This window comes from Pongo abelii, chromosome 11 (assembly GCF_028885655.2).
Source record: "Pongo abelii isolate AG06213 chromosome 11, NHGRI_mPonAbe1-v2.0_pri, whole genome shotgun sequence".
Lineage (NCBI taxonomy): Eukaryota > Metazoa > Chordata > Mammalia > Primates > Hominidae > Pongo > Pongo abelii.
Genome location: NC_071996.2, coordinates 26,592,405 through 26,604,459, shown reverse-complemented (window position 1 = coordinate 26,604,459; position 12,055 = coordinate 26,592,405). Strand labels below are relative to the sequence as shown.

The window sequence follows — 12,055 nt, the reverse complement described above, 5'->3', positions numbered from 1 at the left end:
CAACCATAATCATCTGGAGAAAAACACAACCGGCTTGATTTTATAGGATTTCTCAAAGAAAACTGCCTCTCATTAAAGAGGAGCGGGGTCAGGGTCAAATATGACTTGGTTGGCACTAAAGGGTGGCAGCTAATTTAGCGTAAGAAATAAAAATGGCACTAATATTTCATATTAGAACACGTATTAGCAAGCTCCGTATGAGAACACAGTGAAGCCAGTACCAAGGTATGGGGGAGGGTAAAGGCGCCCGCAGGCCCAGAGGCCAGGGGAGTCCACCTGGAAGTGAAGGCAGCGGGGCGGCGGGCCGAGGCTGCGGGTGCTAAGGGGGCTGCGGGGGAGGGCGGGGACTGGCTGTTTGGGAGGAGCGGAAGGGAGAGAGAAGGGGCTGGAGGGGAGGCAGGGTGGCTGCTGGGAGGGTTTGGGAGCAGCTAAGTGAAGGAGCGGGGGAGGCCGAGGGAAGGCTGGGGGTGTGAAAGGGCCGGGTCCGCTCCACAAGTGCCGCAGCTCACCTGTGCCGATCTGCGCCTTGAACCGATCCTGCAGCCGAGTCACCAGGGCGGACAGGATGTCCATGCCCAGCAGAACCACCTGCAACGGGAAACACCGGGAGCCTGTTAGCGGCCGGCCTGCGGGGCAGTGCTCCCGCCCACCCGCTCCAGGGACGCCTAGACATTTCTGGCCCAGACGCAGTCCGAGAGTCCAGACGCATGCCGACTGGAGGACCAAAGAGATTAGCACGAGGAAGGATGATCTTCCACAAAAAGAGCTGTGTACAGCTATAATGGAAAATACTCGGTGAGGAGAAACGAAATAAAAGGCAATACAGCGTAGCCAAACCCGGGTTAGCTGCCCGTGGAGTTCAATAGCGCGCCGCGGTCCCGCCCCTGTCGGTCCCGCCCCCGCCAGCCCCGCCCCGGCGGGAAAAGCGTATGCAAATTTTCGAGCGGCCGACGCGTGGTCTTCTGGGTAAAACCGAGCCGCCGCTTTTGCGACCCTTCAGAGCCTCAGAAAACAAAGAATTGGTGGTGTCGTCGAAAGCTATGGAGGCTGGAGGTAAGTTAGCTACCAGACCGACTAGGGCGAGGCTCACGAATTAATTACCACAACCCATTCAGGTATTGGCGCTTCCTGCTTGCAGCGCAAAAATATTGTGCCGCAACCATCCTTTTCTTGGGGTTGCGCTGCTGTCCAATGAGCGCCTAGTGAGGACAGTACTGCTAACGCCTAAACAACACACCCGCATCAACTAAAGCTTTGCTTTACTTTGGTGCAATTTTTGGAAAAATGAAAACCTGTTTTTCAAGAACTTCAAGTTTAAAATAGCAGTAGATTATAAGTAAGCTACAATTTCATCGTTAAGCCAGTAGGTGGTACACAACATACGTGGTTTCACGGTTTTAACAGATTGTTTTAGGTTTTTTTGTCGTAAAAACGGGAAAAGTTTCAGCGTTTCAAAGTAACTTTACCCCGACCATCTACTTCGACTGTCCTGTAAACTCCTTTATGCTAAGCCAACCCAGTAGTCTAGGTCAAATTACAATAGGAGACGGAATTTCAGTAGGTCTTTGCATCTCACATAAAATGTAATCCAGGCCGGGCGCGGTGGCTCACGCCTGCAATCCCAGCACTTTGGCAGGCCGAGGCGGGCGGATCACGAGGTCAGGAGATCGAGACCATCCTGGCTAACACGGTGAAACTCCGTCTCTCCTAAAAATACAAAAAATTAGCCAGGCGAGGTGGCGGGCGCCTGTAGTCCCAGCTGCTCGGAGGCTGAGGCAGGAGAATGGCGTGAATCCGGGGGGGTGGAGCCTGCAGTGAGCAGAGCTCGCGCCACTGCACTCCAGCCTGTGCGACAGCGAGACTCCGTCTCAAAAAAAAAAAAGTAATCCCAGCACTTGGGGAGGCCGAGGCGGGTGGATCAGGAGGTCAGGCGATAGAGACCATCCTGGCCAACGTGGTGAAACCCCATCTCTACTAAAAATACAAAAATTAGCTGGGCCTGGTGGCGCAAGCCTGTAGTCCCAGCTACTTGGGAGGCTGAGGCAGGAGAATCGCTTGAACCTGGGAGGCGGAGGTTGCAATGAGCCGATATCGGGCCACTGCACTCCAGCCTGGCGACAGAGCAAGACTCGGTCTCAAAAAAAAAAAAAAAGAAAAAGAAATGTGAAATAGTGAGCTTTTTGTGGAATGGTCCAATAGTCAGATTAACCCCTTCCTCTGTAGGAAGCAGTTTTGCACTGTGAGACTTCATTAAACATGCTTCCAACACAAAGCCGGGCACTGCCCAATGTTCACACAACAACCAAACAGGACGGGGCAACAGTTAGGATTTCTTGTATACAGCCTGTGCCTGCCTCTGGCGGCTGATAAAAGCAAAAACTGCAGACTTTTCTATTCGGCTTTGAAATCCACTGCTTCAAAACTGAAGGAATCTAAATTGGCCCAATAATCCCCACAATATATAAAATGTTCTTGCAAGAAACTGGCTAGTTGACAATATTGAATAAAATAATTTTTTTTTTTTTTTAGACGGAGTCTCGCTGTCGCCCAGGCTGGAGTGTAAGTGGTGCGATCTCGGCTCCCTGCAAGCTCCGCCTCCCGTGTTCACGCCATTCTCCTGCCTCAGCCTCCAGAGTAGCTGGGACTGACTACAGGCGCCCGCCACCACGCCCGGCTAATTTTTTCTATTTTTTTAGTAGAGACGGGGTTTCACCGTGTTAGCCAGGATGGTCTCCATCTCCTGACCTCGCCCGTCTCGGCCTCCCAAAGTGCTGGGATTACAGGCGTGAGCCACCGCGCCCAGCCAGAAAATAATTTTTAAAACTTTTATAAAGAGAACAATTTGTAAACAGATTTTTTTAATAATATAATAATGGTATAAACACTTTAAAATAATGACTCTACTTTCGAGCTAAAAAGGATTAGGCTTCACACTATGACTTCCTTCCAGAGTACAGCATGAAGTGGGGGAGTAACTATCCTGCGGAGAAAACTGACAGACGCAACCTCAGCCAGACGGTGGAGGTCAACATCAAGTATACTTGATATGATGTCATGGAAACGGCATTTTGCCTCTGTGATAGTCCTTCCCAAAACCCTTAAGCCCAGTCTAAACATCAGGAAAACATCAGAGAAATTCCAATAGAGGGGCATCCTACAAAACACCTGACCAGTACCCCTCAAAACTGTCCAGGTCATCAAAAACAAGAACTCTGAGAAACTGTCAGAGCAAACAGGAGCCGAGGGAAACATAACAACTAAATGTAATGAGGTATCCTGGAAGAGAGTGTGAAACAGAAAGATGACATTTTTCCTTAGGTAGAAACTAAGGAAATATGAATAAAGCATGAACTCTAGTTAATAATAATACATCAACACTGGCTCATTAATTGTAATAAACCACATTAATGTTAGATATAATAATGAGATGATATTATCTTTGTAATTTTTCTGTAAAAAAGTTTATTTTTTAAAAAGAACAGCCCATCACTTGAGTTATTTAGCTTTTGTCTGGTGAAATCTTAAGCTTATCTGCACAGCTGCATTACTGGTTGCAGGTAGGGGTGTTATTCATGACAGAAACATCCCTTCATACATCTTTCAAGGCTAAGGTAAAGAGGACTATTGTTTATTTGGGGGAAAGCTGACGTCAGCTTTTCCAGGATGGCAGTTTACTTGGTAGGTCTGAGCAGAGAAGGCCTCGCTAAGCCCCGGATAGTCAAGTTTCAATGCGTTGCCTAGAGGAACTGGGGAGCCTGGAAACTCCCAAAGAAGACTGAGTGGGTAGATGCACCTGAGCCCCAGAGAAATAGGACAGGAGAGGTCCAGGGTGCCAGCCAGGAGGACAGAAGGCAGTTCCAGGCACTTTCACAGCTCAGGCCCTTCTCCTGGGTTTCCATTTCCCTACTGAAGAAAGGGATACATGAAAAAGTCCTTGCCCAGAAGACCACTCTGATAATTAACTATAAAAACCTCTTTGTGCCTAAACCTCCTCATCTGTAAAAGAGAGACAATAATAACAGCTACCTTGTGGGTTGTTGTGAGGATTAAATAAAGTGTGTATGTAAACTGTGCCTGGCAAGTGGTAAGGGTACTTTTTTTTCTTTTCCTATTTCTGCTTTCTTCAGCCCTTAGGTTTATAAAACCAACTTCTTCTGCATGGCTCACTGGAATACACAATTCTGTTTTATGGAATGAGGTGTTACCTGATTCTACAGTCACGAATAAAAGTCAATCAAAATCTTTAAATTTGTTGTAATTTTTTTCTTCCAACACCATTAACTCTGCGTGACCCTTGAGCACTGCCTCTGACATTTTACTTAATTATCTACGTTTGTGCTTGTTTCCCCAGCTACACTCCTTGAATGTAAGGAATACCATAATCTTGCATTTCCTCAGAATTCCCATAATAAGTAGCACAATGCTGGGTACGAGGTAGGTGATCAATAAACCCTACTGTATTGATGTGAATGAGACTGGAATAGATGAGTTCTCAAGGTCCAACACATCTTCTTTATCCTAAAAACCTTTAAAAGACTCTTTTGTAAAAGAGAGAAGAGGGTTGACCAGGTCACTGGGACCAACACTCCTGCCGAGCACAACTAAAAATGCTGGATATAAGAGAACATCTGCAGCATCAGAGAACTAAGAAGGCACAGAAGAACTTCCAGGTCAAGAAACACAGACAACCAAAATTCACAGATATGAGCCTGCAACAACTGGTTCACTTTGCCCTGGGGCCATTTATACACTGGGAAAGGGCACAGAGAATCACTTTTAATAACCTCTTGGGTCATCTAGGAGGGCAAAGGTTAGATTCCAAAGCCCTCCAAAGTTGGTGACCTAGTTAACCCTCTACCACATGTGCTGGAAACCCAAATGGCTAGACTTTAGGAGGAGAGTGAGTTGGAAATAAAACAGCCTTCACAGGGACTGCAGCCCAGTTTCCAAGCATCTGGGCGGCCCGGAAAAATCCTAATCCCTGACATCAGATTAAAGTGAGTTTAGACTGTTTGTGCCCAAAAGCCCTGAACAGATAAAAGCACAAGTCATTTTTGGATAAAGAAAACATCATCTTAATAATCTAGTCCTTGGATTATTCCCATAAAAATTTTTCTTTTGTTGTTGTTGTTTGTTTTTTTGAGACGGAGTCTCGCTCTGTCGCCCATGCTGGAGCGCAATGGCACGATCTCTGCTCACTGCAACCTCCCGGGTTCAAGAGATTCTCGTGCTTCAGCCTCCCGAGTAGCTGGGATGTGTTATCAGCCCGGCTAATTTTTGTATTTTTAGTAGAGACGGGGTTTTATCATGTTGGCCAGACCGTTCTCGAACTCCTGACCTCAAGCAATCTGCCTGCCTCAGTTCCCAAAGTGCTGGGATTACTGACGTGAGCCATTGCGCCTGGCCTATTCCTGTAACAATTTTTCAAAGAGAACATCTGAAACATAACCAAAGATAACCGTTCACACAGGACAAAGTAAATGAAAACTAGCAGAAACAAAGACCAACCTGGACTCTGGATCCCTGGATAGGAGAATAATTGCAAATGGACTTTAAAATAACAAGTCAGGCCGGGTGTAGTGTCTCACGCCTGTAATCCCAGCACTTTGGGAGGCCGAGGCAGGCAGAGCAGGCGGATTGCCTGAGCTTAGGAGTTCAAGACTAGCCTGGGCAACGTGGCGAAATGCCATCTCTATGAAAAAATACAAAAATTAGCTGGGCGTGGTGGCGTGCACCTGTGGTCCCAGCTGCTCTGCTCAGGAAGCTGAGGTGGGAGGATCACTTGAGCCTGGGAGGTGGAAGTTGCAGCGAGTGGAGATCGCGCCACTGCACTCCAGCCTGGGCGACAGAGAGACACCTTGTCTCAATAAATAAATTAATTAAATTAAATAACAAGTCTTATTATGTCTAAGAAGAAAAAACACATGATTAAAGTTTTGGGTAGAGAAATGACAACTTTTAAAGTTACATAGGTTAAACAAATAATATAAGAGAAAATTAAATACTCAATGAATGGGCTCTTTTTCCTAAGTGCGCTGTAAATACATGAAGAGAACTAAACAGGAAACTAAGTCTGCAGAAAAAATCCAGAATAAAGTAAAGAGAAGCAAAAAGATGGAATATTCAAAAGAATAGGCAAGAGAGAATAGAGAGAAAACATCAAGTTTAAATGGAATTCAAAAAGAAGAAATGAGAGACAATAGGTATAAAGCAACGGCTGACATTCATTAGAATTTTTTTTTTTTTTTTTTTTTTTTTTTTGGAGATAGGATCATGCTCTGTCACCCAGGCTGGAGTGTAGCTGCGTGATTTCGGCTCACTGCAACCTCCATCTCCCAGCTTCAAGTGATCCTCCCGCCTCAGCAACCCGCCCCCTCCCCAGTAGCTGGGACTACAGGCACGTGCCACCACACCACCCAGCTAATTTTTTGTGTTTTTGTAGAGGAGGGGTTTTGCCATGTTGCCCAGGCTGGTCTTGAACTTCTGGACTCAAGCGATCCGACTGTGTTGGCCTCCCAGAGTGCTGGGATTACAGGCATGAGCCACTGCACCCAGCCCTATTTTATTAAAAAATAAAAAATAAATAGTGTTGGTGAAGATGTAGAGAAACTGGAATTCTTGTATACTGCTGGTGAAGTATAAAATGGTGGAGTTGTTGTGGAAAATGGTTATAGCAGTTCCTCAAAAAAGATTCGGGCTGGGCACGGTGGCTCACGCCTGTAATCCCAGCACATTGGGAGGCTGAGGCTGGCGGATCACGAAGTCAGGAGATCGAGACCATCCTGGCTAACACAGTGAAACCCCGTCTCTACTAAAAATACAAAAAAATTAGCCGGCTGTTGTGGCGGGCGCCTGTAGTCCCAGCTACTCGGGAGGCTGAGGCAGGAGAATGGCATGAACCTGGGAGGTGGAGCTTGCAGTGAGTCAAGATTGTGCCACTGCACTCCAGCCTGGGTGACAGAGCGAGACTGTCTCAAAAAAAAAAAAAAAAAAAAAAAGATTAAAAATAATATTACCATATGATTCCAGCAATTCCACTTCTGGGCATATACCCAAAAGAAGTAAAAGCAGAGTTTCCAAAGACAGTTGTAAACCCATGTTCACAGCATCATTACCTACAAGAGTAAAAAGGTGAAAACAACTGAAGTGTTGATTGACAGATGAATGAATATACAAAATGGAGTCTACCAGTCTACCCATACAATGGAACTTTAGGCCTTTTCTGAAACACTACAACATGGTTGAACCTTGAAGGCATTATGTGGAATAAAGTAAGCCAGTCACAAAGACAAATATTGTCTGGTTCCACTTACATGAAACACCTAGAGTAGTCAAATTCACTGATACAGAAAGTGAACTGGTGGCTGCCAGGGGTTGTGGAAGGGAGAAATGAGAGTTATTATTTAATGGCTATTGGGTGTCAGTTTTACAAGAGAAAAACATTCTGGAAAGAGACGTTGGTGATGGTTGCACAATTCAAATGTACTTAATGCCGCTGAATTGTACACAAAACTAGTTACATGGTGAATTTTATGTTCTGTATATCTTACTACAATTAGAAATAACTTTTAAACAATAGCTGATGGTTATGAAGCTTGTGTTATGGGGTAATAGAAATGCTCTAAAATTAGATAGTGGTGATGGTTGTACAACTCTGTGAATGTACTATAAACCACTGAATTTTACACCTTTAAAAAGAATAAAAGGCCGGGCACAGTGGCTCACACCTGTAATCCCAGCAATTTCAGAGGTCAAGGCGGGCAGATCGCTTGAGCCCAGGAGTTTGAGACCAGCCTTAGCAACATGGCAAAATCCTGTCTCTACAAAAAATGCAAAAATTAGCCAGGCCTGGTGGCACAAGCCTGTAGTCTCAGCTACTCGGAACGCTGAGGTGAGAGGATCGCTCAAGCCCAGGAGGTTGAGGCTGCAGTGAGCCGTGATCTTGTCACTGCACTCCAGCCTGGGTGACAGAGCAAGATCCTGTGTCCAAGAAAAAAAAAAAGAGAGAGAGAGAGAGAAGCAATACCTGAAGAGATAATGGCTGAAAATGTTCCAAAAACTGAAGAAAAACATCAAGCCACAGATTCAAGAAACCCAGTGTATCACAGCACACTAAGGAAAAAGAAATCCAAACCTAGATACATTAGCTACATTGTTTAAAAGATGAAAATTAAGACCAATACTGCCAACAATAAAGAAATGCATCAGCAAAGTGAAGAAAGACAATTACTAATTACCAACCTATAATTCTATGATCTGTAAAATATACCTTTCTAGAAAGTGAAATAATTCTCATACAAAAACTAAAAGAACTTTTCAATACTTATCTTAGAAGCTATCCATTCTTTTAAATTCAATTTTAGTGACTGTCCTGGTGCTACTGGTTTAACAATAAATCATTCCATGTAACTTGCCATATTAATAACATGATTTTCCCCTTTATTATGTTAATCACCGCAAAAGATACAAAGCATCTGAGAAACTGAACATCCACTGCATTCATGATTAAAAATTCTTAGCTGATTAGGAAAAGAAAGATTCTTCCTTAACTTCATAAAGGATATATTTTTTTCAAACCTACAAAAAGCATCACACTTAATGATGAAATGCTGAAAGCTTTCTCTCTGAGACTGGAACATGACAAAAATATCCACTGTACAATTTCTGTTCAACATTGTATCTGCAGTCCTAGCTAACTAATTTTGGCAAGAAAAAAATAAAATAAAAGTGGCCAGGCGTGGTGGCTCACGCCTGTAATCCCAGCACTTTGGAAGGCCGAGGCGGGTGGATCACCTGAGGTCAGGAGTTGGAACCCAGTCTGACCAACATGGAGAAACCCCGTCTCTACCAAAAATACAAAATTAGCCGGGCATGGTGGCGCATGCCTGTAATCCCAGCCATTTGGGAGGCTGAGGCAGGAGAATCGTTTGAACCCGGGAGACAGAGATTGCAGTGAGCCAAGATTGCGCCATTGTACTCCAGCCTGGGTGATAAGAGCAAAACTCCGTCTCAAAAAATTAAAAAAAAAAAAAATATGAAAATTGACCAAAAAAAATTATCATTCTGAATGGAAAATACAACTGAGTAAAAAAAAATCTAGAAGGCGCTGGGCATGGTGGCTCATGCCTGTAATCCCAGCACTTTGGGAGGCCATGGCAGGCAGATCACGAAGTCAGGAGATGGAGACCATCCTGGCCAAGATGGGGAAACCCCATCTCTACTAAAAATACAAAAATTACCCGGGCATGGCAGCAGGCACCTGTAATCCCAGCTACTCGGGAGGCTGAGGCAGAGAACTGCTTGAACCCAGGAAGCAGAGGTTGCAGTGAGCCGAGATTGTGCCACTGCACTCCAGCCTGGGCAACAGAGCAAGACTCAGTCTCAAAAAAAAAAAAAAAAACTAGAAGATCTAAAGATGCATTATAAAATTAATAAGTTTTGCAAGACTAATACAAAGCCAATATATATGAAAAAAATTACATTTCTATTCTCATAATAAGTCAAAAAGGAAAGTTAAAAATGTTCCTATTTTTAATTTTATAAAAATAAACACCTAAGAATAAATCTAGCCAAAATAAATATCTGCCCAAAAAGCTATGTAACAATTTTTAAAATTTTTTTAAGATAGCTAAAATAAATGGAAAGATAAAACTATAGGCTGGAATACTCAGTACTGTGAAATTTTCAGTTCTCCCAAATTGATCTAAACATTCAATAAAATTCCACTAAAAACCCTAATAAACACAAACATGTATTTTTTTAAGAACTGAACAAGTTGATTCCAAAATACGTGTGATAATACGAATGGCAAGGCACTCTTTTGGTTAAACAAGGTGATAAAACTTGCTCCCCATGGATATCAAGATTTATTACAATATCACAGGAATTAAGACAATGTGCTATCAGTTGATGGACAGACACGTACACCAACAGACAGGATGAAAAACAGACTCGGGCCTATGGGGGTATTTTATGACAAAGTAGGCATTACAGAACAGTGACAAGCGGGCTACTTTTTAAATTGATGCCCCTGGATCAACTGAATATCTACATGGATTTAAAAAGAAGCTGACTCCTACCTCACACCCTGCACAAAAAATGAATTCCTGATAATAGATAAACGTGCAGAAAGCAAAGCAATAAACCTTTTAGAAAATAACATAATAGCTTCATGATCCCAGGATAGAGGAAAATATCAGGACACAATAAACACAAACGATAAAGGACAAGGTTGATGAACCGGACCAAATTAGAATTAAGAACTTTGGTATATCAAAACCACTTAATAAAGTCAAAGTCAAGTCACGCTAGAAGAAGATATTACAAAACAAATAAGCAACAACAGGCTTGTTTCTAGAATATATAAAGGTGCTCTACAAAGCAACTGATAGGCAAGCCAGCAGAAAAACGGGCAAAATATGTGAAGAGGCACTTCACAAAAGATACCAATAGTCAACATTCTAAGAAAAGTTGTTCAATTTCTACTAGTCATCAAGGAAGTGCAAATTAAATGAGACACTACTGCACACTCACAATGGCTAAAACGGAAAAAGACCCACAAGACTGAGTGTTAACAAGGATGTGGTACCACAGAAACTCTCCTGCATGCTAGCAGGAATGTAAGTTGGCATAATCAACACTTTAGAAAACATCTTGGCATTAGCTAACAAATCTGAAGATATGCAGCAATACTGCTGCTAGGAATACAACCAACAGAAACACATGCATACATATAACAGGTGAAATGCGTGAGAATGCTCAGAGCAGCACTACTACAGTTGCCAAAAACTAGAAATCCTTAAGTCCATCCACTGTGGAATGTTGAAGTTGTAGGTTTCATACTAAGAGATGCAATAAACATTGAAAATAAATGAATCACAGTTACACTCAGCAATACAAAATCTTGTAAGAATGAATCAAAAGGCCAGAAACATACCCACATTTCTATGAAGTTCAAAAACAAGCGAATAAAGTGGGCATGGTGGTGTCTATGGTCCCAGCTACTTGGGAGGCTGAGGCTGGATGATCGCTTGAGCACAGGAGTTCAAGTCCAGCGTGGGCAAGACAGTGAGACCCCATTTCTAAAAATAATTAATTTTTTAAAACCAAGCAAACATGGCCAGGCACAGTGGTTCACACCTGTAATCCCAGCACTTTGGGAGGCTGAGGTGAGCGAATCAAGAGGTCAGGAGTTCAAGACCAGCCTGACCAACATGGTGAAACCCCGTTTCTACTAAAAATACAAAAAATTAGCTGGGCCTAGTGGCAGGCGCCTGTAATCCCAGCTACTTAGAGGCTGAGGCAGGAGAATCGCTTGAACCCGGGAGGCAGAGATTGCAGTGAGCCTAGATCGCACCACTGCACTCCAGCCTGTGCAACAGAGTGAGACTCCATCAAAAAAAAAGAAAAAAGGAAACATAAACTGTAATCTTAAGGTGCATATTTAGATAATAAAACTAAAAAGAAAAGCCAGAAAGCAGTTATCATAAAAGTCAGAAGAGTGGTTACTTAGGGGAGTCCTGGTGGCGATGTCCTATGCAATGTTCTATTTCTTGTCCTGAAGATCAATTAAACAGCTATTAGCTTTAAAATACATCATTAAATTGTGTCTTTGTGTTTTGTGCACATTCTATACACACTTCACAGTTTTAAGTTTTAAAAATTAGAGCAGTGGGAGCGATGCTGACCATTAGACCTATAAGTTTATAACAAGAAGCTTAGACCTCCAAAACACTTGTAAAGGCCCCAAAATGGAACAGTTATCTTTCCAGAACATGAGGTCTGCTCATTGAGCAAAGAAAGGAATATTCAATCCTTTTCTCCAAAAAACATCCATAATGGACAAACTAGGTGGTAAAAACAGGCCATTTCTTAAGCTTCAGAAGACTGGATTGTCTGAGGTAAAAACAATGTTCACATTCATATTGCACTTTATTGTTTTAAGGTATTTTGCATGAATCTGAGTAATCTCACAATAATCCTGAGATATAGAACGTATTATCCTTATTTTGGAAATAAGGAAAATAAAGACCAAAAGACTTATCCAGGGTTGTAA

General features: G+C 43.0%; 1 protein-coding gene and 1 non-coding gene across 26 annotated transcripts in view; one reads left to right on the top strand and one right to left on the bottom strand.

Annotated features, from left to right (window-relative positions):
• CLASP1 (cytoplasmic linker associated protein 1) overlaps positions 1 to 12,055 on the bottom strand; it is a 310,798-nt gene that overhangs the window by 191,336 nt on the left and 107,407 nt on the right. For all 25 annotated transcript variants that reach the window (XM_063712719.1, XM_063712722.1, XM_063712720.1 and 22 more), the window contains exon 3: positions 510 to 588. In XM_063712719.1, the coding sequence (XP_063568789.1) occupies positions 510 to 588 (79 nt within the window). The remainder of the gene's footprint in view (positions 1 to 509; positions 589 to 12,055) is intronic.
• On the top strand, positions 1,159 to 1,284 carry LOC112132491 (U4atac minor spliceosomal RNA). The gene has a single exon (XR_002914257.2). It is a non-coding gene; the product is annotated as a U4atac minor spliceosomal RNA (small nuclear RNA).